Source organism: Canis lupus, chromosome 5 (genome assembly GCF_048164855.1).
Source record: "Canis lupus baileyi chromosome 5, mCanLup2.hap1, whole genome shotgun sequence".
Lineage (NCBI taxonomy): Eukaryota > Metazoa > Chordata > Mammalia > Carnivora > Canidae > Canis > Canis lupus.
This window is the reverse complement of record NC_132842.1, coordinates 72,054,898-72,080,857: the sequence shown is the minus strand read 5'-3', so window position 1 is coordinate 72,080,857 and position 25,960 is coordinate 72,054,898. Positions and strand designations below refer to the sequence as shown.

The 25,960-nt window shown below is 51.4% G+C and overlaps 2 protein-coding genes and 1 non-coding gene across 10 annotated transcripts in view; 1 reads left to right on the top strand and 2 right to left on the bottom strand.

Annotated features, from left to right (window-relative positions):
* MECR (mitochondrial trans-2-enoyl-CoA reductase) overlaps positions 1 to 7,703 on the bottom strand; it is a 30,730-nt gene extending 23,027 nt beyond the window's left edge. For 2 of the 3 annotated variants that reach the window (XM_072827452.1, XM_072827453.1), the window contains exon 1: positions 7,499 to 7,703. In XM_072827452.1, coding sequence (XP_072683553.1) covers positions 7,499 to 7,653 — 155 coding nt within the window. In that variant the 5' untranslated portion in view covers positions 7,654 to 7,703. Of the gene's footprint in view, positions 1 to 27; positions 175 to 7,498 lie in introns of those variants that run through there. The other variant, XM_072827454.1, reaches the window with a different exon arrangement.
* On the bottom strand, positions 5,247 to 5,351 carry LOC140634507 (U6 spliceosomal RNA). The gene has a single exon (XR_012031955.1). It is a non-coding gene; the product is annotated as a U6 spliceosomal RNA (small nuclear RNA).
* A 6,047-nt stretch (positions 7,704 to 13,750) lies between the features above and the next one.
* PTPRU (protein tyrosine phosphatase receptor type U) overlaps positions 13,751 to 25,960 on the top strand; it is a 78,686-nt gene continuing 66,476 nt past the window's right edge. For 2 of the 6 annotated variants that reach the window (XM_072827448.1, XM_072827446.1), the window contains exon 1: positions 14,238 to 14,396. In XM_072827448.1, coding sequence (XP_072683549.1) covers positions 14,324 to 14,396 — 73 coding nt within the window. In that variant the 5' untranslated portion in view covers positions 14,238 to 14,323. Of the gene's footprint in view, positions 13,852 to 14,237; positions 14,397 to 25,960 lie in introns of those variants that run through there. The other 4 variants (XM_072827450.1, XM_072827444.1, XM_072827445.1 and 1 more) reach the window with 4 other exon arrangements.

Genomic DNA, 25,960 nt, shown 5'->3' with positions numbered 1-25,960 from the left:
GGGGTGGCCCTGACACATGCTGCTTGCCTGGCAGGAGGTATGTTGGTCCAGCTGCATCTCACCAGGGAGACCGGCCCCAGCCTGCCCCGTGGAATGCCATTAACACCACAGACACTGCTGTTCTGCGCACAGTTCTAACAGCGTCGTCAAGGATACCATTCTGCCGAGACAGGAAGGAAAACGGGGGCCAAGTCTGAATTCCAGGAGTTGGACCTTTGGTGTAATGATAGCAATTTCTTCATTTTTTTTTTTTTTTTAATTCACCAAAGGAACTGGTGGCTGGGTTCTGGAGTGCAAATGAGGCACCCAAACACAGTCTGGCTAGATCTCAAGTCACTTCCCTGGGACTGTTCACGGACTTCCCCTGTGAATGTAATGGCGCCACGCAACTCGGAGGGACGCCACTGTCTTCACTCAACAGATCCCAGACTGGATAAGGTCACAATGAATCCTTTGAGGCCAAGGCTGTACACCTGTGATGGCATATGAACTACAAGGGAGACAAAAGCGGGCAGAAGAAAGAACCTTTTGAGATGGGGGAAAAAGAGGCCAGTACTCTGGGGACTGGCTCGATTCTATTTGCTGTGTAAGGCAGGCACTAGCCAGCTCTGTGAAGATCTCTTTCCCGCCTTTGGCATTTAATTAGCCACCATTTGTACTTCTCTTGCATCTTCCACTCCATCACCTCAAACTGATTAATATCATCTTGAGAGGGAAGAATAGGCGGGGAGAGACTGTCATGGGCCACACAGACTTTTTCACCTACTCACTATAGACAGCCAAGAATGTGTGTCCAGCATAGGGCATTGGGTGAAGGTAACTACATCTTATGTGGCTTTCTCCACGGTTTTTGGTCCCCATGGTCACAGACAAGCTGCCTTCTGTGGTTTGGTGAAATGCTTGGTGTGCTGGGTACACTGTCTGGAGATCTGATTAATAATTAATAATTCATAAGCAGGGCATACTGGGAATTGTGTAAGAATGAAATTCTTTGGTTCGCAGCTTTGTAACAGCTCACCCCTCAGCCGAGGTGGTTGGTGGCCTTGGTTGGTGGGGTTCTAAAGGAGTCCTGGGCTCTTAGGGAAAGTTCCTTTCCCTGAGCCAAGCTCATACACTCAATGTCTCTTGGTGTGCTTTGCACACCCACTTGCCTCCCTGTGCCTTTTCTGCCTCAAAGTAATCTTGCCCTCCCACCATTCAGGACTACTGGCACTTCAGTACAATCATTTTGAATGGGAAGGAATTAGAGACTTAGAGGAACTTCTGGAAGTTTCTACCTGGGGTTGGCAAAGAAACCCTCTCTCTAGCTTCTCAATCCCTTACTTTCTCTCCATTAAGATTACCAGTAAGCCTGTAAATCCCATAATATTCTACAGCTGCTGACAGCAGGAAACTTGCCTGAAGGGAGCTGCAGTCTGCTGCTTCGTTTGCTGAGGTCTAACCTTGTTGATCCAGAGAACAAGACTGGGCCACAGCAGGGGGACTGAGTCCCTGTCTGCAGCTGCTTTTGTCATTTTGACAGGTACAAAGATGACCATGCATCCCCTGCCTGGCAGGCTACTGATTATGATACCAACTAGGAGTAAAGGGGGCCCTTGGTGAAATTTTGTACCCAGGGCCCCTGATTTCTAGCTGCAGCACTGCTTCCTGGAGTTGCTAGAAACACCACTGGCGAGCAGGCAGTTCAGTGTCTACTCAGTTTCACAGCTGTCAGGCCTGCACAACTCCTGGATCAAAGAGCACTCAGTCTTCTATCCATTCCCATGGTTGCAGGATTATGTGGAGAAGGACGCTAAAACCTCACCTTATCTCAGCAGGAAAAAGTGCTGCTTGGGGAGAATGGGGCAAAGAGATGTATAGGTTTTGAAGTATATAGAAAACGGAGCTGTGACAGTTTATTACTGGCAAAGAAGATGGGACTGGGTGGTGGTGGCGGGAAGAGACAGCATGTGTGCTCATCTTTACCACTGCTGACTTTGGTCAACCTCTTCATTTTATCAATAATAACTGAAAAGACTGGAGACTGGAATGAGATTTCCTCATTTGAACAATGAGTGGCAGAGCAGGGACCAGAACCCAGACCGGTGCTCTTGGGGGTGGGTCCCAGTGACACATCTTGAACCACATATTAACCTCATGGCAGCTCTGCTTTTCTTTGTCTAAAATGACCCTTCCACCTGCTCCAGAGTGGTAAGGGCCTGGAAGCACACTAGAGAACTGCAGCAGCTGCCTGAAGGGCCAGACAAGCATAGTAACTTGGGGCTGCTCTGGTGGGGGATGGAGGCAGCTCTCCTCCCACACACTCTGAACATAGGGGGAACTCCAGTGTGCTGTACGATATTTCCGAGCTCTGCCTGCCACGTTTCACCCTCAGCGTTTTGGCCCTCAACTCCACAGCCTAGGGTGAAGTCCAGAGGGAAGGTAATGTACAAGTGTGACAGGATGTGGACTCCAGCTTGAGTTTGAGTCCTCAGTGATCTAAAGCTAGTCCCCTCGGAGACTGATGGAGCGGACACCTCCCTCAAGGATCACATATTGAGTGTATGGTAGGCACATAATAAATATCTGCTAATCAGACACACCAGGTTTTCTCTTCCCTCTAGGCTTTTACACATGTACCCCCCAAAAGGGGTACCTAACCCCCTCAGAGTAGTCAGAGAATGCTTTCTCTGAAGGCACAGAGGTCTAGGTCGAGTCCCCCAGGAGATAAGGTGGACAATATGTGAGGAAAAGCATAGAAATACTCCAAGCAGAGGTACCCCTTTTCTGGGTGCCCACAGCAGTCTAAACATATCCTGATATGGCATTTTCCCCACAGGGCTATGGTCACCCATCTCCTGGACTCGGGTGTGAGTTCCTTAAGGGCAAAGACCACAGACTATTCGTCTCTGCCTTGCATGTAGAAGGCCCTCGAAGAATAACTCCTGGCTAACTTACTAAACCAATGAATTCTGTTCCCTCCTCTTTCATTCATGACCACAATAAAGGGCTCTAAGAGATCAATGAACAAAATCCAGTTCTCAACAGAGTGCCAAACCTTTTTTTTTCTTCAAAGTATTGTAATTCTGGTTTAAAAACCACATCACCTGCATAGTTTTGGTTATAAACACTGACATCAACTAACTGTAAAAACAAGTCCCCTGAGAGTGAACAGTGTCCTAAAGTGAGGCCTTACTACCCATACAGCTTGGGTCCTCACTACCTGCTCCCCCAAATTCCATTTGCTTAAGACAGAATGGGTTTGTTTAAGAGTTTCATAGCTTCATTTCATTTTGTGCTGGCAGCAGGCAGGTGAGAAAGCTGTGATGATCAGGATGTCATTTTATGAAAGCTTCAGGATCTTGAAAAAGGAGACCAGACAGAGAATAACATTCCTACCATCTTCCCTAAGGTGGGGCTGCCCTTTCTATGAAGGGTAAAGACTTGGGGTCACCTGAATGGCTTATAATTTCACCTTCTCTTCTGGCCTATCTTCTCCATTTTATATGCCATCTCATTCTCAAAAAACATGAGATGATTGTCATTGTTTCTTTAGGTCTCTATCAAGGACTGTTATAAAGAAGGGTCCTAGTTGTATGCTCTTGGGCAAGTAACTGTCAAGCTTAAGCCTTAGTTCCCTTATCTGTAAAATGGGGAAAATAATGACCGAATTGGATTTTTGTGATTTTTAAGTTCCATAATATATTTGGGGAACTTAGCCCAATGCCTGCATAGTAAACCAAAGCTGTTTTTACCATAATACCCAGAGAATGGCAAAGTTCTGAAAGGGGACTTTCAGGAACAGAAGGAAAAGGGGACATTGGAGTTTCTATGAACTGATAGAGAACCCAGAACTCTGCACAAGGAGTATGGCCATGGGGACCTCTGAAATTTCCCGAGTTTATAATTCTTCCAAGTTTATCATTTTCTCCTGCAGTCTCACTACACTTAGATCAGTAGTTTGATCCTTTAAATGAAAAAGGCCCAAGTGCTTATTTAGGGGAGTTCACTTGGGAGGGGGAGAAAACAACTCTAGGGGAACGGGGAACACGGCTTAGTAGAGAGACCAGCTGGAATGTTTGGGGGCCAATTGGAATGAAGAGGACATTCAGAGATCCCTGGATGTCTTATTCTGAGTTCTGTACCCCTCACACCTGAGCAGATCGTTCCTCATTTCCTCCCTGCTGCTCAGTGAACACCATAAGCTACGCTGGTTTGGGGAACACTCTGCTCAGACTCTGGGCGGTTCCACGACCCTGCCTGGTGTAACCTGACCCACACACCCAGTCACTGGCATACTTAAAGGACACCTGATTCTGTGACAGTGTGGTTACCCTAAACCTCCAAAGACTTGACTACAAAGAAGAGAATCCCGGCCTCTGGCTTCAGTCCCTACACGAACAAGTCAAGTTGCCTGAATCTGGGTCAGAAGGGAAAGCCACTCTTCTGCAGTAGAGGGAGAATTACTGCCTGCCTAATAGTCTGTATTCACAAGGGCAATGGTTTCCAACCCTGGGCAGGGCATCAGAACCACTTGGGGAGTTTAAAAAACAGGTATGTTCAGGACCATCCTAGGCCTACTAACTGCCTCGGGGAAGTGCCCGGGAATATGGAGCAAGTGCCACAAGTCATGGGGATGTGAAGCCAGGGTTGAGGAATGTTGCATGAAAGTATCATGTTTTGAACTTCTGGGAAAGAACTAGGGTTCCAAACAAGGAGACCAGAGCGCTCTCTTTTTTTCCCTAAATGGCATTTGCTACCAGATCAGATTTGTTTTGGATTCCTTGGCTCTCCAAGAGGAGGGAATCAATCAGGAGGCAAGTGTACTCAGCTGCCTAACCTTCCCAGGCCTTTCCAAAGGGTCCCATCCTCATCACCACAGAGTTCAATTAAAAAAAAATTTCTTAGAGAAATTAGATTCATAACTACCATTTTTGGAACACTTGTTTTGTGGCAGTTCCTGTACCAGCCAGAGAAACTAGAAGCCTGTGAGAGAGGCACCACATCATTCCCATTTGGGATGCATTCCTGGAAAATGGTATTCATCAGAGCTTTACCAACCCATTACAGCAGTCCTCAGGGATAGGTCTTCCCAACACGGTGATCAGTACCAATGATTAACATACAATTTGAGGGGTACTGACTGATGTGTCTTCTCAGTATTCTAATGGTGGCTGTGGATAGGCTGAGTGCAAGACCCTGAATTTAACTGAAGCTTATCTCTTCCAGCTGTCAAAACATCTGGCTTGAATTTCTTTTTTTTAAGTAAAAATATGGAATGCATCATGAATTCGCGTGCCATCCCTGAGCAGGGACCATGCTAATTTTCTCTGTACTGTTCTACTTTTAGCATACGTGTTGCTGAAGAGCGCACTCTGCCCTGTATTTTAACCATAAAAATAATTCCATGTTTGCCTATCCTTTGGAAAACAATCAGACCATTTGCTGGGAATCAGAGAGTTGTAATCAAGGGACTGTAGGAGAGTACACAGGCACTTTCAGTGGACAGCATTAGATTGATCTCAGCTATTTAGCACTATTAGCTATACGTGTACTGTTGCCATGTTTAAAGATGATGTAACTGAGGCTCAGAGAACTTCAGTAACCTGCCAAACACACAGAGCTAGGATGAAGTAAGGACTGGTCTCCAGGTCTGATTCCCAGACCAGTGCTTCTGACTTAGCTCCACTACAGTGACCCCAGTAGCTCTTCTGAATGGTTACAGTCATTTATGAGCAGATTTATAATGGTTGACAATTCACATACTGTTTTTATCAGCCACATGCAAAAATCATGGGTTAAGATCTAACAGAATTTTAGGAGAACATAATCGTAAAAGTAATGAGGGCTCAGAGGGGCTGAATAACTTGTGTAAGATCAAACAGCTACTACTGGGTGGAGTCCGTATTTGATCTTAAGGTCTGTAAAGCTCCCAAACAGGAGCTTTTATTAACTGGCTAAATGCACATATACAGTGTGATAGAGAGAAAGTCATATGAGATAGGATTAGAAGCTATGGGTCCCTGTCCCTGTCCTGATCTTTATTAGCTCTATCACTTTGGACAAGTCCCTTCTTGTCTCCTGCAAACTGAAAACAATGATCTCCCACCTACTTTCTGGGAAGTCCATTCAAATGGACATAAAAGCATTCAGAATATAGTCTCTCTCTCTCTCTCTCTCCCTCTCTCACACACACACACACACACACACACACAAAATAGAGCCTAGGAACTCAGGCAAATCAGTAAGACCTAGGTTTAAATGTTGACTCTGCCACTTACTGGCTGTGCGACCTTGGGCAAGTGATTTTTACCTCTCTTACAACTCAGCTCTGTCACTGACAAAATGGGGTTAAATCAAGTACCTACCCTAAACGTGAGGATTAATTGAGAGGATCCATTTGGACACACCCATTGTGTGCCTGACACATAACACCCGGTCAGTCAAAGTCATTGAGGGATAAATGGATAAAATAAATGTGGTTTACACATGTAAATGGGAGGCATATATATAAAGTAGTGAAATAATGTACATCATAATGTTACATATTAGATATATAAAATAATGGAATATTATTCAGTCATACAAAAGAATGAAATCTTGCCACTAGAGACAACATGGATGGACGCTGAAGGCATTCTGCTACATTAAATAAGTCAGAGAAAGACCAATACTGAATGATCGCACTGCCAAGTGTATTCTAAATAAACAAAAACCGGGGCACCCGGGTGTCTCAGTGGTTGAGCAGCTTCGTTCCGCTCAGGGCGTGATCCCGGAGTTCCGGGATCGCATCCCGCATCCGGCTCCCTGTAGGGCACCTGCTTCTCTCTCTCTGCCTTTATCTCTGTCTCTCACGAGTAAATTTTTAAAAACATATAAACAAATGCTTTAAGAAAAAAAAAAAAACAAATAAAAACCAATCTCAGATACAGAGAACAAACAGACTGGGGTGTGTGTGTGTTGCACAGGGCCAAATGGGTGAAGGGAGGCAAAAGGTACAAACTTCCTGTCACAAAATCAGCAAGTCATGGGGACCTTACCTACGGCTTGGTAATTACAGTTCGTAATACTACACTGCATGTCTGAGAGATGCTAAGCGAGCAGACCTTGAAAGTTCTTCTCCTCAGGGAAAAAAAAAAAAAAAAAAGAAAATCATGTATGCTGACAGAGAATTAACTGGACTTACTGTGGCAACCATTCTGCAATATTTACACATATCGAGTCATCATGCGGTACACCTAAATCGAATATAATATCGTATGTCAATTGTACCTCAAAAAAAAAAAAAAAGTTAGCTACACTATTACCGTCACGACTGTGCCTCTCCGGCCTTCAACTACCTGGAAGCACCGACTTTCCGAGCTTCCCAACGCGCCGGGGGCTTCCGTCGGGGTCCCGTTACTCTCCGCCTTCTTCGTTCCCCCCCGCCCCGGTCCCTCCTTCGTCAGTCCCCCCTTCTCCACAGCGCGTCCTAACCCCCTCCAGCAACCCCTGGCCCCGTTTAGGCGCCGCCTCTTACTCGACGACCTTGGCTGGGTCCCCATGGTGCCCATAGATCAGCGCCCGGACCCGGGAGGGCTCGGCAGGTGCGGAGCAGGGAGCGGCGGCAGACCAGCCGCGGCCCCAAGCGAGGGACGGGGTTCGCGTCCCCAACAGCGCGCCGCGGCCCCACATGCTTCCGGCAGAATCTCGGAGCCCGACAACGCGCTGACGTCATCCGCCTGCGCCCGCGCGCGCCTGCGCCTGCGCCCCGCCTCCCGCCCCGCCCCGCCCCGTCGCGTGACCACGCCCCTCGCTCCTTTTAAAAGGTCGCCCTCTTCCTCGGTGGCCCGCGCCGTGGCGCCTGCGGAGGCCGCGCGGGGGGCGGGGGCGCGAGGTCGAAGGTGGAGGTACCCGAGGGAGTTGCGGAGCCTCGGCGCCGGTCAAAGTTGTTCTCCCAGATAGGAGCGTCTGAGAGCGGCCCAGCGCTGTGTCTGCAGGCTGCGATTCGGTGTTCGATTTGCGGGAAGTCATTTACCCTTCCCTCCCAGCGCTCACCTGTGCCAGACCTTTTAGGGCATCACCTCGCTGAATCCCTGCTGCCCTGGAACAGCACAGGGAGGCAAAGTTCACCTCCTTTACCAATGAATAGCGTCCGTGTAACTTGGTGTGGAGATGAGAGTACTCAGGCTCGGAGCTAGAAGATTTAGGTTCATCTCCTCGTCCTAAAGCTTTCTAGTTTGGCCACCTTGGGCTAGTGCCTGAAGCTCCCAGGCTATTTCCCCATGGGTCTGCAGGAGAAAGGTGCTCTGGAAGGAGCCCAGGGTGGAGATGGGGCTCTTGCAGGAAGTGCTGTTGGAGCCTGTCCTACTCAAAATCTTCAGTGTGCATAAAAATCGCCTGAGGCCACATCTTGAGCCTACTGAATTAGAATTTTGGCGACAGGTCCTGGAATCTACAATTCCTACAAGCTTTCAAGAACATTCTGATGCAGGTGGCCCAGGAAACAGGCTTAGGCAAACACTGATCCAGGGCTCTGAAGGATAAGGAAGAGTTCCTTTCTCTAGATTTTATTGACCCAAAACTTGCCAGCTCCAAGCCTTTTCTCTGAGGAAGAGAAGAAAGCAAAGTGCTCTCCCGAAAGCTGCCGGTTGTTGGATTCTGGCAAAACTGTCTTTGAGTCTTGGCTCTGCCATTTTCCAGCTATTGGATTTTGGACAAGTCACTTGGCCTCTCTGTGTCTCCATTTCCCTATCCTTAAAATGAAGGAAATAGTAGTATTTGTTTCAAGGCTGTTGTGAAGATCAAGTGAGCTATTATTCACTGGAAGCATTTAGCACAATTCTTGGCACATGAAAGCATTTGATAAATGTTATTAAGTTATTGTGAAGATTAGATGGGAAATAACATATATAAAGCACTCAGTGTTTTAGGGTCTGGCTCATACTATGTGCTCAAAAAATGTTTGTACCTGTTTTTATTAATAGAGAAAGTAGATGTCCCATGTTGGAGGAAAGACTTGGTGTTACACTTGTATGTGAGTGTGCATGTGCCTGACCATGCACGCACGCGCGTGCGCACGCACATACCCACAATGCCTAGTTTTGCTTACCTTCTGTTTTCACTGTGACACACACACAGATCTGTTGAAGATTCTCTAGGTGACACTGAACTGTTGACATTATCTTCTGTACCAAATTGGATCCTCTGAATTCCCTGGACAGCCTTGCTGGAAAGCCTGGAGAATCATCCAGCAGGTCTTCCTCCTGGAGGCTGGACTTAGTCACCACCTCATTCATCCCAGTAGCCCCCACTTTTCAGTCCAGGACACCAATTTTTATTTGAACTATGTCAGGAGCCTTCTTCCTAACTGAAATCCTCTCCCCCTACTTTCCTTCTTTTTTCCTTTCCCAGGCTTCCAGAATGATTTTTTAAAAAATATTTTTAAGTAATCTCTATACTCAATGTGGGGCTGGAACTTATAAACTTGAGCTCAAGAGTCACATACTCTACGTACTAAGCCAGCCAGCCACCTCCAGAATGATTTTTTTTTAAACAGAAAGATCCAATTTTGTGTTTTCCTTGCTTAAAGTTCTTCTGTGACTCCCCAGTACTTAGACCCAGAAGCCACAGTTCTTGGTAGGACACCATGAACTACTGACATGTTAGATTTAAAACTGTAAGAAAACAAAACAAAACAAAACAAAATGAAACCGCAATTCTACGCTATACCATTCTCTTGTACAACTGACATGTGCTAAAGTCTTCAGAAAAGTGACGGAGGAAAAGCACCTTCAAAAAAGAAGATTCTATTCAGTAGTTAAGTACCTTCTTGCAAGTTAGAAAGAGATGGCTATAGTTTTAATTTAGTGGCTGAACCCCTCAGCTTAGCTTGAGGAGCACCTGGTTTCCCCAGGACTTTTGCTGGAGAACTACTGATTGAGGGGTTCAAGTCTCGTTTTCATGGCCTTGTATCCAATACCCTCTACCTTCCGAGTCACACACTGTTTTTATCTCCTGCTATAAGACCTGCGCATAGCCCATGATCCAACAGCACCTGATACCCACCTTTCCTAGCAATTCCATGTCTCATGCCTTTATTTGGGTTGCTGCTTCAGCCTGAAATGCTCTTCCTGCCTTGCCTACCTGGGAAACTCCAGGCTCAGATATCATTTCTTTGATGTTGTTTTCCAACTTGCTAGGTAGAGTCAACCTTTTCTGCCTTTGTGTTTTCTCTGAACTGGTGTTATGGCCTTTAGGGCACAGTCCCTTATTTATTTACGTGTCCACTCCCCCCTCTGGGCAAGAGTGGGTCGTGTTTGGTGCATCTCCATGACACCAGTACCCAATATGGGGCCTGGTCCAGGGTAGGCGTCATAAATATTCCATGAGTTGAAAGTAATTGAATTTCCTCATGGCCTGGCCCTATCTGCGGTGCTGTCTCCTTTTCCCCTAGATTTGGGCAGGTCACTCCAGGCCACTCAAAGATTCTAGAAGTCTGTTATCTTTTTCAAGTGAAGCAGAACATTCTTTGTTCATCTGTTCACCTGTTGCTTGTGTTCTCCTTCTCTCTCCCTGACAGTCTCTGCCCTGCAGTCTTCTATATAAAGAGTGAGAGGAGATGTGGAATCCATCAGGTCTAAGTTTGAATCCTGGGCCCACCATCCACTATTCTGTAAGTGGACAAGTGCCTCATCCTTTCTGAGCCTCAGTGTCCACATACAAAAAAAAAAAAAAAAAAGGCATCAATAGTAAACTCCTGTCAAGAAGCTCTCACAGGAATCCCCTGCAAACAGCATCATTCTTGGCTGTTTCTTCTTGTCACTGGATTTCTCTTCTTGAGAAAAAAAATCTTTTTTTGTTCTGGTGAGTCCTTCCTGTCTCTTCCTTCTCCAGCATCTGTTTCTTCCCCATCACCTTTTTCTTGCTTCTGACTTTCTCCCTGTGATTCTCTCTCTGTCTGATTCTCTGATTCTCTGCCTCTGGTCCTTCCTTGCCTGTCTCCCTCGACCCCTTCCCTAGCTCAGCCTGTTGCTCATCTGGGCTCACAAGAGAGAGAAGCAGGAGCTCAGAAGCCTTCAGCCCTCCCTCCTCTAGGCCCAGGCTGACCTCACTTGTGCCACCCTCAGTGAGGAGCCAGCCTGCAGTGGAGGCAGTACACAGGAAGGCCTAGATAGATCTTGAACTCCTAGGTTCTGTCCTGTGTCACTACCGCTAGTTAGATCCACCTGCCCATGGGTCCCTCTGTTTCCATAGTCTGTTCCCCACTTGGTTCATCTGAAGACTTAAAAAAAAAAGTGAAAGATCAGGACTTTTTACTCTTCTGTTTAATGCTCCAATAGCCTCTTACCTCTCCTAGTGTTTAATCCAAAGCTCCATAGTGTCTTGCATGACCTGCAGATCCTGCTGGCCTCTCTAGTTACATCTGGTTCCCCTTTCTTCCCCATTCTATTCCAGCAACCCTAGCCTGGCTCTTCCTCAAATGCACCAGCTCCTGCTTTTGCATGGGCTGTCCCTTCTGGCCACAGTGTCCCTCCCCACTGATTTGCTGGCTCCTTCTCTCGCCTCAGGTCCTGGCTCACATGTTTACCATATCACTTCTTCTGGGAACCCCCTTTGAATCCTCTTAACTCAAGTAGGATCACCTCTAATTATTTATCAGGACATTCCTTCCATTTTCTTTAGAGTACATATCACAGATTATAACGACATATTTTGCATGTTTGCTATTGGTCTTTTCCCTGAGTGTAAGTTTTGTGAGGGCAAAGCCCATGTCTGCCTGTATTCATTCATTTGTACACTCAGTGTTTTTTGAGTTTCAACTACATGTTGGACATGACGTTTTGGGATACAAGACAAAATCCTTGCCCTTAGGGAGCTCATGTTCTGAGTGGGTGAGAAAAAAAAAAGAATATGTCATACGGTAGGTGCTTTGTTTAAAACTGCAATAATCTGCCCCCGCTCCCCTCCCCCAGCCTCCCTTCATTTCTCCCTTCATTTCTCTGGAATATTTCCCATATACCAGAAGCAGTGGTTTATCACTATCTCACATATCAGAGAATTTACTTGTTTGGCTGTTTATTGTTCTTGTTTTCTCACTGGAATGTAAGCTCCATGAGGGTAGGAATTTCTGTTTTATTTTTCCACCTTGGCTTATAGGAATTGTTGAATAAATGACTCACTAGCTGGGATTTGTTAATTTGTTCCAGATGGGAAGCAGATCTCAACCTCCATTCAGGTTAAGCCAGATGGCCTTGATTCAAATCTCAGTGTCACTACATACTAATGCACAACCTTGGAAAAGTCACCTCTCTGTACCTCAACACCCTCAACTGTGAAATGAGAATAATAAATCATAGTGGTGAGGATTAAATGAGTCCATGTGGGTAAAGCACATAGAAGGTGTCTGGACATAGTGATGGACAACAAGTTTGATATTGTATGAGGGCCTGTACTGGGTAGAGGCCCAAATATACTTAATCTGTGTAGCCAGATGTAGACTAGGACTGAGGAGAATTAGTGATGGAGGCAGACTTCATGGCATGAAAAAGAATAATTTTCTAAAAACCCACACTGTAAGAAGAAATAGATGAATTCACTATTACAGTTAGAGATTTCAACACTTTTCTATCAGAAATGGACAGAATCAGCAGGCAGAAAATCAGTAGGGACATGGTTACGCTCAACAACACCATAGATCATAGACATCCACAGACTATGCCCATCCAACAACAGCAGAATATACATTCCTCTGAAGCTCATGGGGGATATTCACCAAGATAGACCATATTCTGGGCCATAAAACACATCTTAACTTTAAAAGACTAGAACACCTACAATGTTGGCCCTCAGACCACAGTGGAATTAAACTAGAAATCAAAACAGAAAGATAGCTGGAAAACATCAAATGACTTGGAGATTAAATAAAACATGAATTGGGGGCACCTGGGTAACTCAGTTGGTTGAGTGTCTGACTCTTGGTTTTGGCTCAGGTCATGATTTCAGGGTTGTGAGATCCAGTTCTCATCAGATTCTGTCTTCAGTGCAGAGTCTGCTTGGGATTCTCTCCCTTCTTCTCCCTCTGCCTCTCCCCTTGCCCCTCCCCCTGCAAGTGCACCCAAGCAAGCACTAGAGCTCTCACTCTCTCTCTCTAAACAAATAAAGTCTTAGAAAATAACACATAGATCAAAGAAGAAGTGTTGAGAAATAAAAAAAATTATTTATTTTTTTAAAGGATTTTTATTTATCTTTGAGAGACACAGAGATAGAGATCTAGGCAGAGGGAGAAGTAGGCTCCATGTAAGGAGCCCAATGCAGGACTTGATCCCAGGACTCTGGGATCATGCCCTGAGCTGAAGGCAGCTGCTCAACCGCTAAGCCACTCAGGTATCCCTAAAAAAACATTTTAAACTCCATGAAAATGAAAACACAACTTGAAAAAATGTATGGGATGCAGCAAAAGCAGTGCTTAGAGGGAAATATATAGCATCAAATGCATATGTTAGAAAGGAAGAAAGATCTAAAATCAATCAGCTAAGCTCCCGCTTTGGAAACTAGAAAAAGGAGAGCAAATTAAATCCAAAGGAAGCAGAAGAAAGAAAAAACTAGAGCAGAAATCAGTGGAATCGGAAACAGGAAGTCATAAGAGAAAAATCAACTCCACCAAAAGCTGATTCTTTGAAAAGATCAACAAATCAACAAGCCTCTCCTCAGGCTGAGAAAAAGTGAGAGCACATGAGTTACCAATAGCAGAAATGAAAGAGGGGACATCACTACAGATCCCGTGGATATTAAGAGGATAATAAGGGAATATTATGAACAACTTTAAAAGCCAGCGTTTCGGAAGACCCAACTATCTGGTTTTGGTAGGCGATGAGCACTCTGTCCTTGAAGGTATGTGCATTTGGAGGGGCCTAGGTAGGAGGGCATTCAAGCATCAAAGGGGACAGAAGCAGGGTGTCTTTGGGTCTCTGTTCCAAGAGCGCTGTTGCAGAGCTAAGCGTGGGCAGCGAGCGTGCTGGCTTGAGAATGTCGGTGCTGGGTGATGAAGAGACCTGGCCCGGGACCCCTTGGGGGGGGGGCGGGGGGGGGGCGGGCGTGGGGGAGGGGCGCGCCGGGGCAGCCCGAGACCGGACCGGCTGCAGAGCGCGAGGCTGCCGGCAGGGGGCGCCGCGAGACCGCGGAACCCGCGGCGGGGCCTGACGTCAGCGCCCCGCTTGCTTGGGCTCCCGCTCTGGACTCGGCGCCAGTCCCGCTCCGCGCCGCGCCGCTTCGCTCCGGCTCTGGCTCGCCTCGGGCTGGGCTGGGCTCGGGCTCTGGCGGCGGCACCCCTTGCGCCGGGCCCCGGGGCAGGCGGCGGCGCGCTATGGCCCGCGCCCAGGCTCTGGTCCTGGCGCTCACCTTCCAGCTCTGCGCGCCCGAGACCGAGACTCCGGCAGGTAAGCGCGCGTCGGTCCGACCGAGCTTGCCCCGCGGAGCCCCCGGGGCCCGTGGCGTAGCTCTCAAGAAAGTGTAAGTGTTAGGAGACCGGGCGTTCGGCTCCCTGCGTGTGCCTGAGTGCTGGATGCGCGATCGGGTTCTCCCGGCGTTGTGTGTATGCGAGCGTTGTGAGTCCGTGAGTTATGTGTGCACCAAAAGGTGCCGTGTGCGTTGTGCGTCCGCGAGCGTGTTGGGGGCATGTTGTGTGCATCGAGGCGCTGGGTGTGCGCCGTCTCGTGCGCCTGCCAGTGTGTAGTGTTTGTGCGGCCAAGTAGGTGGTGTGTGTGCATCTGAGTTTGGTTGTGTGGCCGGAGTTGTGTATGCGAATGTGTTGCATTTGTTTGCGTTTCGTACGCCGCGGGCAGGGAGTGCTGCCTGTTGTGTCCGCGCGGGTGCTGTGGGTTGGTGTGCTGCGTGTGACCGGGAGTGCTCCGTGGATTCCGTCCGCGTGTGCATCGGGGGACGCGCGTGTGGTGTGTGTGCTCGTGCGGTCCGTGTACGTGTGCGAAGGCGTGGGAACGGGTCCGGAACGCGTGTGTCCGTGCGCCGTGTGCGCGATGTGTACGTGTGGGAGTGTCTGGGGCTGCTGGTGTGCGCCGCCGGGGGGTCGCGTGGGTCCGGGGGAATGCCAAGTGTGCCGGGAATGCGCGTGTAGGAGCGGATGTGAGCGTGCGAGTGTGTCGCTGCGTGCCGGCTGCGTGTCCAGGAATGTGCGAGTGTGGTGCGCGCCTGGGCGGTGGCCGAGTGTGCCCGGGGCCCGGGGCCGCCCGAGGGGGCGGTGTCAGGCTGCGTGTGTGCGCGTGTGTGTGTGCGCGCGGGTGGCGCGCGGGCCCGGACCAAGTTGCCGCGGCGGCGCCCCCTCGGCTCCTGGGTCGGGCCGGGCCTGAGCTCGCGGGGGAGGAAGGGGCCCCGCGGCCGCCGACTCCGGCCTGTCGGGCTGTTTGTTGTTTCGCAAGTTCTGCGCGGCGCTGGCGGCCCGCTGCTCCGAGGCGGCGCCCGGGAGGCCGGGGAGGCCGGGGAGGCCGGGGAGGCCGGGGAGGCCCGGGAGGCCCGGGGGCGGCGGGGGCGGCGGGGGGGAGGGCGCCCCTGCGGGGCTGGCCGGCGGGGGAGGGGCCGGGGGCGCGGGGGGGCCGGGGGCGCGGGGCGGGCGGGCCGGGGCCTCGGCGGCGGGACGGCGCCCCCTCCCGGGGCGGGCGGGCGGCGCGGCGGGCGCGGGGTCTCCCGGGACACTCCCTCCGTGGACTCCGCAACTTTGCCGGGACCGCGGCGCGCGTGTACGTGTGCGAGCGTGTGTCTCGGTGCCGGTGCGGGGCTCGTGTCTGTGTGTCCGTGCGTCGGCCGTGCGCGTGTGTCGGCCTCCCCTCCCCGCCCCGCACCCTTCCCTGCGGCCTGAGATCCCAGCCCGGGCCCCTGCGGCGGCCGACTTGCGCCCCACCCGTGCCCCGGGCAGGGGCGGCCCGTCGTCCTCCCGCGGCCTCGTCCTCTCAACCCACCCCCCCCCCCCCCGTTTGGGTGGCTGGAGCCCGGTACCCAGGGGCGCCGAGTAACGGGGAGACGCCCCACGCAGAGATCGGAGCCAAGGCACGTGCCGGGCCACCTGGGCCCGGAGGGACTCCTCCCGGCCTCCCCGACTGGAGCTCGCTGCCCCGCCGCCCCCTCGGGCCTCCCGGGCCTCCCAGGCCTCGCTCCTCTAGCTCCTGCAGCCGCTCCTGCGGGTGGCTGGGAGCTGGGAGCTGGGGCCCGGCTTCCTATCCGCCCCCCAAGCCCTCCAAGCCCTCCTCCAGCAGCTTTGTCCCCTCCCCCCACCCCGAGATCAAACCGGAGGGAGGGGTTCGCTATGTGCCTCCCCTCCTCCCACCGCGGCTCGATTGCGAGAACCCTCCTGTGCCTCACCCCCTCCGGGCTGGGGGGACTGTCAAGAACTGAGATTTGGGATGGAAGTGAGATCTTGGGCAAGTTACTTCCATTTTGGGGGTCTTGGTTTCCTCCTATGCCTTATGGGCATTAAAATAATGGGGCATCGTACTTGGTGGATTGTAGAGCAAGGCTCTGTGAGTGCCAGGGAACAAAAGATGGTTTTGAGGACTGTTGCAGAGCCCCAGAAGCTGTGATTTGAAGCCAGGGGGACCTGGGTTCAAATTCTACCCCTGCCACTTGCTGTCCTTGTGACCTTGGGCAAGTCACTTCACTCCTAAAGTTCCTGGGACGCTTGTAGCTATTACCTTTAGGGCTTCATTCATAAATAAATGCTTTGTAGAAGGGATACGATGTATCCTTGCCCCAAACCTGGGGGAAATCAGCCTGGCTCCCTGAATGCGTGGAGTCCCCTGGCCCACCAAGGGTGGGTGTGTGCTGTCTCACAGTCATGCAAATCTGGCAATAATTTATTCCTCTGTGTTCTAGCTCATTTTGTCCTTTTGCTTGCTTGCTGGGGTTGTGGACAACAGGAATGAGGGAGAGGCTGCCCAGTGGTTTCAGGTTGGGCAATAAAGGCTTGTCTGAGCAGCTGGCCCTTCTCCCTGAGGCTGGGGGGAGGAGACTCCACAGGATGTCCTGACTCCACCCGGGTGGGGGTGCTGAGTTCCTTGGCAGCCCCCTGCCCAGCTCAAGTGTCAGAGAGAATTCAGGGCAGGCACCTGCTTGCTTGAGGCATGCTGCCATCCTTCCATGCTGTCATCTAAGCTAAGCTGGACTTGTGGGGTGGCCTTTTCGTGCAGGGCTGGGCTAGTTAGAGTTGCTAGGGGTGCCTTGTGCCCCCTTCCTCCCACAACCCCCTTCTGTCCTCCACACTGTGCTTTCTCCCCAGAACTCTCTAATTCCACCTCTTCTCCTCGTGAACTCTTCTTGTTCTTCCTTCAGGTCTCAGCTAGGCATCACCTCCTCCCTGAAGCCTTCTTTGGTTACTCCCTGTTCTAGCTCAGGAAGGGAGAGTGGGGGTTGATTGAATTTTTTCATAGCATTGTAATTAGTGTAATTACGGTTTATTGGTCCTTTCTCCCTTCCAGATCATGAGCTCTGTGAGGACAGAGACTGGGTATTTAGTTCACCTCTGATTGCTTAGTGTCAGGTAGAAATCCTGGCCCAATCCTGGTTGCTGAATAAATGTGGCAAGAAGGAATGAATGCGGTCCAGTGGGTCAAGTTCTGAGCTGGAGAAGCCAGATGGGGGCGCACTGACTCCATTGAAAGTAAGAGATGAAAGAAATCCGTTTTCCCTCCAGGAATCTGGAAAATTCTGCCGAGGGATGGTGTTGTGTGTGAAAAGGCCACGTACAGAGTCATCTGGGAGCTGTGAGTTGGGGAGGTTGAGTCCCTGGCAGAGATGGAAGGGAGCAGACTCCTGCCTGCCAGCCCCTCCCCCCAGCTTCCAGTTCTGCCTCCAGCCCCGCCCCCCCAGCAGCTGGCAGGGCCTGTCCTGCCCTCAGGCTCGGCCTTTGTGCTGGAGGCCTCGGCAGGTGGTGGGAGGCTTGGAGTCCCAACCGTCAGTTTGAGCTGAGCGTCCTGGGAGGAGGGAGGGCAGGCCTTGCCTCAGTTCTCTTGTCCTAGATCCTGGAGTAAGGCAGGTGGGGTCCTGTGTCCTGACTGTGAGCTCCAGGGAGGGGAGGAGAGCCGCTCCCGGTAGTGCCCCCTGCAAGTGGGGTTGTGGGAGGTTGGCTGATGTGTGCAGGTGTGATCCTGGCATCTGGGCAGTCAGGATGGGGTGAGGGGTGTGTGTGTGTGTGTGTGTGTGTGTGTGTGAGTGAGTGATCGTATAGTTGTAGCCTGGGGCACAGGACATATGTGTGGCTTGTCAGGGTGTCTAGCCATCTGGTTACCCTGTGTGGTAGGATCTGAGTTCTGAGTTTGAGATAGGGAGGTGACCAGCTGTTTGGATCCTGGGGAGACTGCTGCTGGGGTGTCTTGGTACCTAAGTGTCAAATTTCTGCAGTTTGGGTGCAGATCTGTTTGGGCGGGTGGTACCTCAGTATCTAGGTGTGGGCATCCTAGTGCCAGGCTGTGGGAGGATCAGGGTGTGCCAATCTAAGGATGTCCCAGTGTCTCTGGATCTGGAGGTGGGAGTATCCAGGTGTCTGGCAGTCTTAGGTTAATGGGTGTTCAAGTACAAGAGTGTCTCTGTGTTGTGTCCACATGTGGGGCTGAGTACTCGGGTGTCTGGGTGTGGGGTTCCCAAGTGTCTGGATATAGGAGTGTGAGGGTATCTGTGTCCAGCAACAGGGTACCCATGCGTTAGAATATCCGAGTGTTTGTGAGTCTGAGTGGGGGAGGCGCCCTGTGGTAGGTGTTTCTGTCTCCAGGAAAGGGTGTACATGTGTTGGGTGGGGAGTGTCCTGATGACTGTGTGCTGCTCTGTACCAGGGCCTCTGCCAGCTTGGCTTCTGACACCCCTTCCCTGGAGTTTGTCTCCCAATCTCCCTTTAGACCCCAAGGCCAGGAGCCTCTGGAGAAGGGCCCGATGGTTCTCCTTCTCCATGCTGAGTCAGTCTAGAGCTGACTTTCAATAGAACTTCCTACGATAGAACTTCTAACAACGTTGGAAATGTTTCCTACCTGCACTTTCCAACATGGTGGCCACTTATGTGTGGTTATTAAATTTAAATTGCTTAAAATTCATGAAAATTAAAACCAGCCCCTCCATCACACTTGCCAGACCTCAAATCCTCAAGAATCTCGTGTTGCTGGTGGCTATTGTGTTGGTCGGTGCAGGTGGTGGACATTTGTATCTGGGCAGAAAGTCCTAGGGACAGTGCTGTCCTAGAGGTGTGAGGCCTGGACACCTCAGGGGGTGGAAGTGATCTGATTGAACCGTCGTCACTCAGCAGCCATGGAAGAAGGTTTTGTTGAATCTATGTCCCCTTCCTCCCAGCCCATCATTACTTGCCTGGACTCTTGCAGTAGCCCTCCTTGGTCTCCATTCTTCCATCAACTCCCCAGTGCTTCCAGCACCTGTGACCTGAATGATGTCTATTGGGCAGACATGGGATATTGCCACTTGCTTGCCCCAAGCTGAAAGCTCTCCAGTACCCAGGAATGAAACCCAAACCCTGTATGATGCACACCCCACTTTCTGGAACTGCTTCATGTTTGTGCCTCTCCTCCCCTGACCACATTCCTCCTTGTCACCTTATGATCTGGGATCACCGGGCCAGTGCTGATCCCAGAACCCCCCAGGCTCTTTCACACCCCTCTACTTTTGCACATGCTGTGCCTTCTACTGAAAATGCCTCTCCTGCCCTTCTTACCTTGTGGGGGCCTGCTAATCCAGCCTCAGAGTCCAGCTCTGTTATTCCCCTAGGGACACTCCTCACTTCCCCACCCCCTGCATGGCTTTTTCAGGTTTCTCCCATAAGGCATGTGGGATAGCCTGCTGAGTTGTTTTCCATCTTTTTTGCCTACTGGTTGGAAGTCCCCTGAAGGCTAGGCTGGGTCCTTGTCATCCTGTCCCCAGGCCTTTGTATATGGCTGGTCCCCACTCAGTGTTTGCATTGATGTGAACCCCTGGGTACACAGGGAAGGCTTGGAGTGGGTGGAGGGTGGTGCTGGGCTATCACAGATGGGGGCCAGTATACTCTCTTGGCTTGCTCTGGGCAGGGTTGGCATTGCCTTCAGAATGGCCAGGGGAGGACTCCTGAGGTGGACAGCCAACAGGCTCATGAAGTCTTGGGCAGATTCCCAGGGTGCAGATCCCAGGACCTAGTGGTGGATCAGAAGGGATGTGGAGAACAGAGACTCAGAAGGGTCCCTGAGGTTTTGTAGTATAGAAGCTGTGTAGGAAGGGCTGGGATGGGGGAAATTGGGAAGGGGTGTGGTTGGGGATATCTGATGGCCAGGATCACAGCTGGGGGCAGAGTAACAGCTGGGGGATGGGGGACAACTGGGCATGGGAGATAACTAGGGATGAAGATATATCTGGAGACGGGACAGCTGGGACCAAGGGGACAGGTGGTGTTGGGGAACAGCAGAGGGTTGGGAGTCAAATGGAGAGAACAGGAGAACATGGAGCATTTGGGGATAAGGAGGTGACAACTTGGGGCAGCTGGGTGGCTCAATCAATTAAGTGTCCGATTCTTGATTTCGGCTCAGGTTATGATCTCAGGATCGTGAGATTGAGCCCTGCATGGGTCTCCGCACTGGGTGTGGAACCTGCTTTAGTCTCTCTCTCTCCCTCTGTCTGTGTTCCTTCCCTCCCCTCCCCTGGTCACACGCATGTGCACTCTCACTTGATCTTCAAAAAAAAAAGGAGGTGACAACTGGGAGGTGTCAGAAATCTATGTGGATGACAAGGATAGATAGGTCTTAGCTGAGAGGGTGAGGGATACGTTGCTCAGAATGTGTGTGTATAGTTTATAGATGTGTACATGTGCACCCTTGTGGTTGCGCGTGTGTGTAAATATGTGTTTTACCTACAGTGTGATTAAGAGCCTGGGCTCTGGGTTCTAATCCCAGCTCTATCACTACTAACTGTGTAACACCTGGGCAAGTACTTGACCTTTCTGGGTCTTTAGTGTTCTCATCTGTGAGATTGGGGTCATTATAGAACACACTGCATGGGGTTGCCATGAGGATATATTTTATATGTGGAAGTATGTTGTTAGAACAGGGCCTGCCACATAGTGAGCACTGTGTAGGTGCCAACAGTTATTAAGCATGTGTGCGGGCAACCTGTGTGAGCAGAAAAGTTTGTTTCTGGCTTCTGATGAAGTCCAGGCCCCAGAGGTGGTGGTGGTAGGGAGGGCAGGAGTGACCAGCCAGGTTGGTTGGATCTGGCTTGTCTCTCACATCCTCCCTGCTGTTCATCCCACTTCTTAGTCACCCTGTCCCAGGGCCTAGTCCAATAGGTCTCCCTCCCTGTCTCTGCCCTGTCCTGCCCCACCCACACTGCCCTGCCCTGGGCTGGGGGCCAGGGGATGTGCTTTGCCCAAAAGCTTTTCAGTAGAATCTGAATTCATTGTTTGCCTGACAGCATGCTGGGGCCCTGCTCAGATATAAATACCTGGGCAATGTGTACAGTCCTGGCCTCCCATCCCATGGACAGCAACGGCTTCATCCCATGCCCTGGGAAAGTCACTGGGGTGGAAAATGTTGGGGTTTGGAGGACAGGGTGGAGGAATGAGTCCTCAGTCCCCAGTTGGTGGATTAGCCAGCCTAGACTGGCAGAGCTGGAGGCACAGGGTCTGGGTGTCCCTGGTGTCCAGTGCATCACAGCACGTGGAAGCTCCCTGCAACACTTTTGTAGTGTGCCGCATCTTTGCCTTACACATAGCTGCACTGCATCACGGCCAAGCGTACCCTCTCTGGGGTTCCTGGGCCTAGACCTCAGGACTGGGCCACTGCACTGCATCTCAGCACTGCACTGCATCTCAGCACTGCACTGCATCTCAGACCTGCACTGCATGACCATGCTGAGATTCTGAGTTGCATTGGCCGTGTGGACCCTCCTAGGGTCTGTGTGCTCCACCTCTGCATCTGCCCGTTGTCCTGCACTGCCATCCAGTACGCGTACTGCCACTTGTGTCTTTGCAGCTCTCATCTGTGCTGTATCACTCTACCAGATGTCACTGCTGCAGCGGGAAGGTGGACTCTCCTTGGTTTCTGGGTAGAGCCCCTACACTGCCTCACTGCCTGGAACCAACTTTGGGCTTTCCGTGGCCACACTGCATGTTTGCCTTGTAGAGCATTTCTGTTCTACACTGTACTACCTCACTGGGCAGTGTACATGGCACTGGACTTGTGGACTCGCCAGGGATTTGGGACCAGCTCCTAGTATTCTTTTTTTTTTTTTTTAATTTATTCATGAGAGACCCAGAGAGAGAGAGGCAGAGACAGGCAGAGGGAGGAGAAGCAGGCTCCTTGTGGGGAGCCTGATGTGGAACTTGATCCCGGGTCTCCAGGATCAGGCCATGGGCTGAAGGCAGCGCTAAACCACTGAGCCACCCGGGCTGCCCAGCTCCTAGTATTCTATCACTGTGCTGTGCCAACAGATGGCATGCTGCTGCCACACTGCATCCTTGCATCACATGGCATCTCTGTGCTGCACTGCATGCTTGCAGCGGGTGCCTGCACTGCACTGGGTATGTGGCCTTTCCTGAATGTCTGGGCACAGCTGCTTTGCATTCCACCTTTGCACTGACTGTACCAACACAGTACACCTTTGCCTCACATAACGTTTCTGTCCTAGTGCTTTACTGCATGGAGCTGAATATGTGCTCTCTGGCCAACCCTGTCACAGTCTACTGCACCATTGCCACGCCATGCCCCTTCTGGTGTCTCAGCCTTTCTTGGGATGGCTGCTGGGGAGTTGGCTGGTGTCCTTTCCCCCAGGTTTCTGTTGGCGGTCCCAGCTGAGCAACATCTTTGCCTCAAGTGTCTGTCCTGCATGCACCCCTGCCCTACATTGCACACTGCACAAGGAGTGTGTACTCATGCTGGCTTGGAGCCACCTTGTTGGGCTTTGGGACTGGCGTGGGTTTTTGTGTGTGGCACCTTTGCACGGTACCCAGCATTGCATCTGCGCATCTGTGCATGGCACGGGGTTATTGCCCTGAGCCTCTGTCTGCACTGCACGTGTTCATGGAGCACCGAGCACCAACCGTGTACCTGGCTCTGTGCTAGGGTCTGGAGAGGGCGAAGAACCAGGAGTGCTTGAACATAGCACCTTGGCACTCCTCTGTACACCTGTCCCTGTAGCACTGAGTCCTGGCCCAGTGCACTACTGGATGTGCCGCCCTGGAGTGCTGTGCCTCTGTGCAGCTCAGGGTCATGCCCAGAGCGGATGTGACACCTCAGCACTGCGTCATGGCCCCGGCCAGTTCTGCCATTCTGCACCAGGCGTCTGTACTGGGGTCTGTGCACACCGTGTGCTCTGCTCACCCTGTGGTGTATAATTGCATCTGCCTCCATGTAGCGTGGAGCTGCTGCACTGTGCTCTCAGCAAACCATGCCATGGCACCTCATAGCCCCGTCTCCATGGACTCTAATAAAGTACAGATTTTCACACTGTGTGGGTTTGTGCATGGCCCTCTGCCTCTCTGCTCTGCTGCACTGTGGCTTTATATGATACAGGGTGTCTGTGTACTCTTTGCCCACTGTACCTCTGTACACTGCAGCTCCCCATTCAGCCCTTTGCCTCTGACTGGAGTTGGGCGCTGCCTGGGGCCTTCACCTTATACCACCAACATGGCAGCACTACCGTTAACCTTGGGATTTTCATGGTGATCAAGGAGATGGTGCGTGGGTCTGGCCTGAGTTTCTCCTGTTAGAGTTGGCTTCCTTCTATCCTCATTGGAGGTGGAAGTATGTTGGCATTGCTGGGTCCTGTGTTGGCTCCTGGAGGGGGTACGAACTCAGCTTTATCTCTCTGTTGTCCTGAGTGATCTTCCTGGCTTCAGCCATGCTGAATTCTGGGTGATTAGAAGGTGGTCACCCCTGCCCTTAATTGAGTGCACATCAGTTATTCAGGGCTCTGGAGAACAGCTCCAGGGAACCTGGGCTGAGGTCTGGATGTATTGGTCTGGGCAAGTAAAGCAGTGAAATGGGCCGGGCCAGGTCTCCGGGTTAGAGTCATGGTGCTTGAGCCTGGGTGGGGGTTGGTTGGGGTCAGACTGGTTAGGATCATGGGGTTGATGAGTCTTGCCATTGTTGGGCATCTACTATATGAGCACTTGGGGATGGGGTTCAAAGGCATAAGAGCCAGTCTCTGACCTTAGGAAACGAGGAAGTGGGGTTAGGCGGGCCTGCCATGGAGCTGTAGCTGGGGTGGAGAACACAGGATAGGGCTGGGTTGGGCAAGAACATCTAAGGGATGAAGCCACCATTGGCTCCAGGGTTGATTGAGCTGGGCTACCTAGAATAGAGATGTGGCTTCAGATGATGAAATAGGCCAGGGCTGTCATTGGGGTTGTATTTGGTTTCCCTGGGGCCAGGGTTGGGGCCATGCCTATGATTGCGTATGTTCCCAGCCCCTAAACTTGCAGTATGTTGAGAGAAGTTTTGTTTCTCCTGGGGCCACCCTTGGGAACTGGATGCTCTACTGATAAACCAAAGAGAACAGAGATCTCATTGCAAACAAACTCTGTTTACCTAGGGTCCTTTAGAAAATACTGGTGGTGGCTGGCAGCCACACTTGGCACAGGGCATCATTCCCTGTCTGGTGGGGAGGAAAGTCTGGAGCTCACACGGAGGCACACGCACACACCTCGCCTCTATCCCACTGCATATACTCACCTCCCCTGTAGGTACATGCTTATCATCGAGTATGCCCATATACCTCTGTACATGAATGTACACTTAGACACCCTAACTTCACAGCACACTGTCTGGGGGACCCACACTTGGAGACCCATACTCACCCTCACATACCTCTGCCCCATAGTCTCTCTGCCCTCAAATTATTCTTGCTTGTGTGCATACTCACATACATGGAACTAGAATTCTAGAGGTGGACGTGGCCTTAGAAGTCACCTGGGTCCCCATTCTCATTTCATAGGTGGGGAAGCAGAGATTCAGAGAGGGCAAGTCACCTGCTGCAGGTCACACAGGGAGTTGGAGGCTCAGCTGGTTAGATTCAGGTCTCCTGCCTCTCAGCTGAGTGCTCACAAGTCGGTACCAGGCTATCACTCTCACAGTCATGTACGCACACCCACACCAACATATGGAAACACATGCGCATGGAATTGTGGAGACCCTCATGTGGGGGAGACCCCCTCCCCACACTCTGACTCTTCCCACGGAGGTTGCTTCACCCCTTACATCGCCCCATCTACAGCCCAGCCGGATGTGGATAAGCCATCCTCCTGCCTTCCCAAATTGTGGCTGACGGTTGCTGAGGCAACCGCCTGCCAGATTGGGGAGATTAGCTGAGGAATGTAGCTGGGCCAGTTTGAGCTGAGGCTGGGGGAACCGGTGGGGGTCCTGGGTTGATCCAGCCCACCCTCTCTGGGAGGCCGGGGCAGAGATGGGGTACCCCTGGCGGGGTCTGGTTTTCTCCCTGGCCCCAGGCGGGCTGAGCAGTGTTCCTGAGGCTTGGACTAGGCTGGGGGAAGGGAGTGTGGGGCTGTGTGTGTGTGCGTGTTATGCATCTCTCTGGGTGTGACTAGAGTGTGTGCCGTTTGCATCTAGGAGGGGACCTGAGGCTCCTTTCCTCAGCAGTTCCTGACATCAGACTGTGGACCCCATGGTGGTTTGTCCCACCAAGCTCCCACCTGATCCTGTGGTGCCCCCTGGAGAACCCGCCTGCCCTCCTCCTGGCCTGGAGGATGTAACACTGTCTCATCTGAACCCTACTCTGGCTTCCCCATTCCAAATGAAGTCAGACTTCTCACCCAGACACTTAAGACCCTCCTTCTGTGGTCTGGCCTCGGCCTTCCTGTCTCCAGCTCCCACCCAGTGCTTTGGTCACTCCTCGCTCCTCTCTATGCTCTGGACTATGTGTTCACTCCCTGCCCTCATTAGCTTCTGCTGAGCCCTTTGCCTCACAGACCTTTCTGTTTATCTCTACTGGCCAGAATGAGATCCAGCCCTCCTGGCTT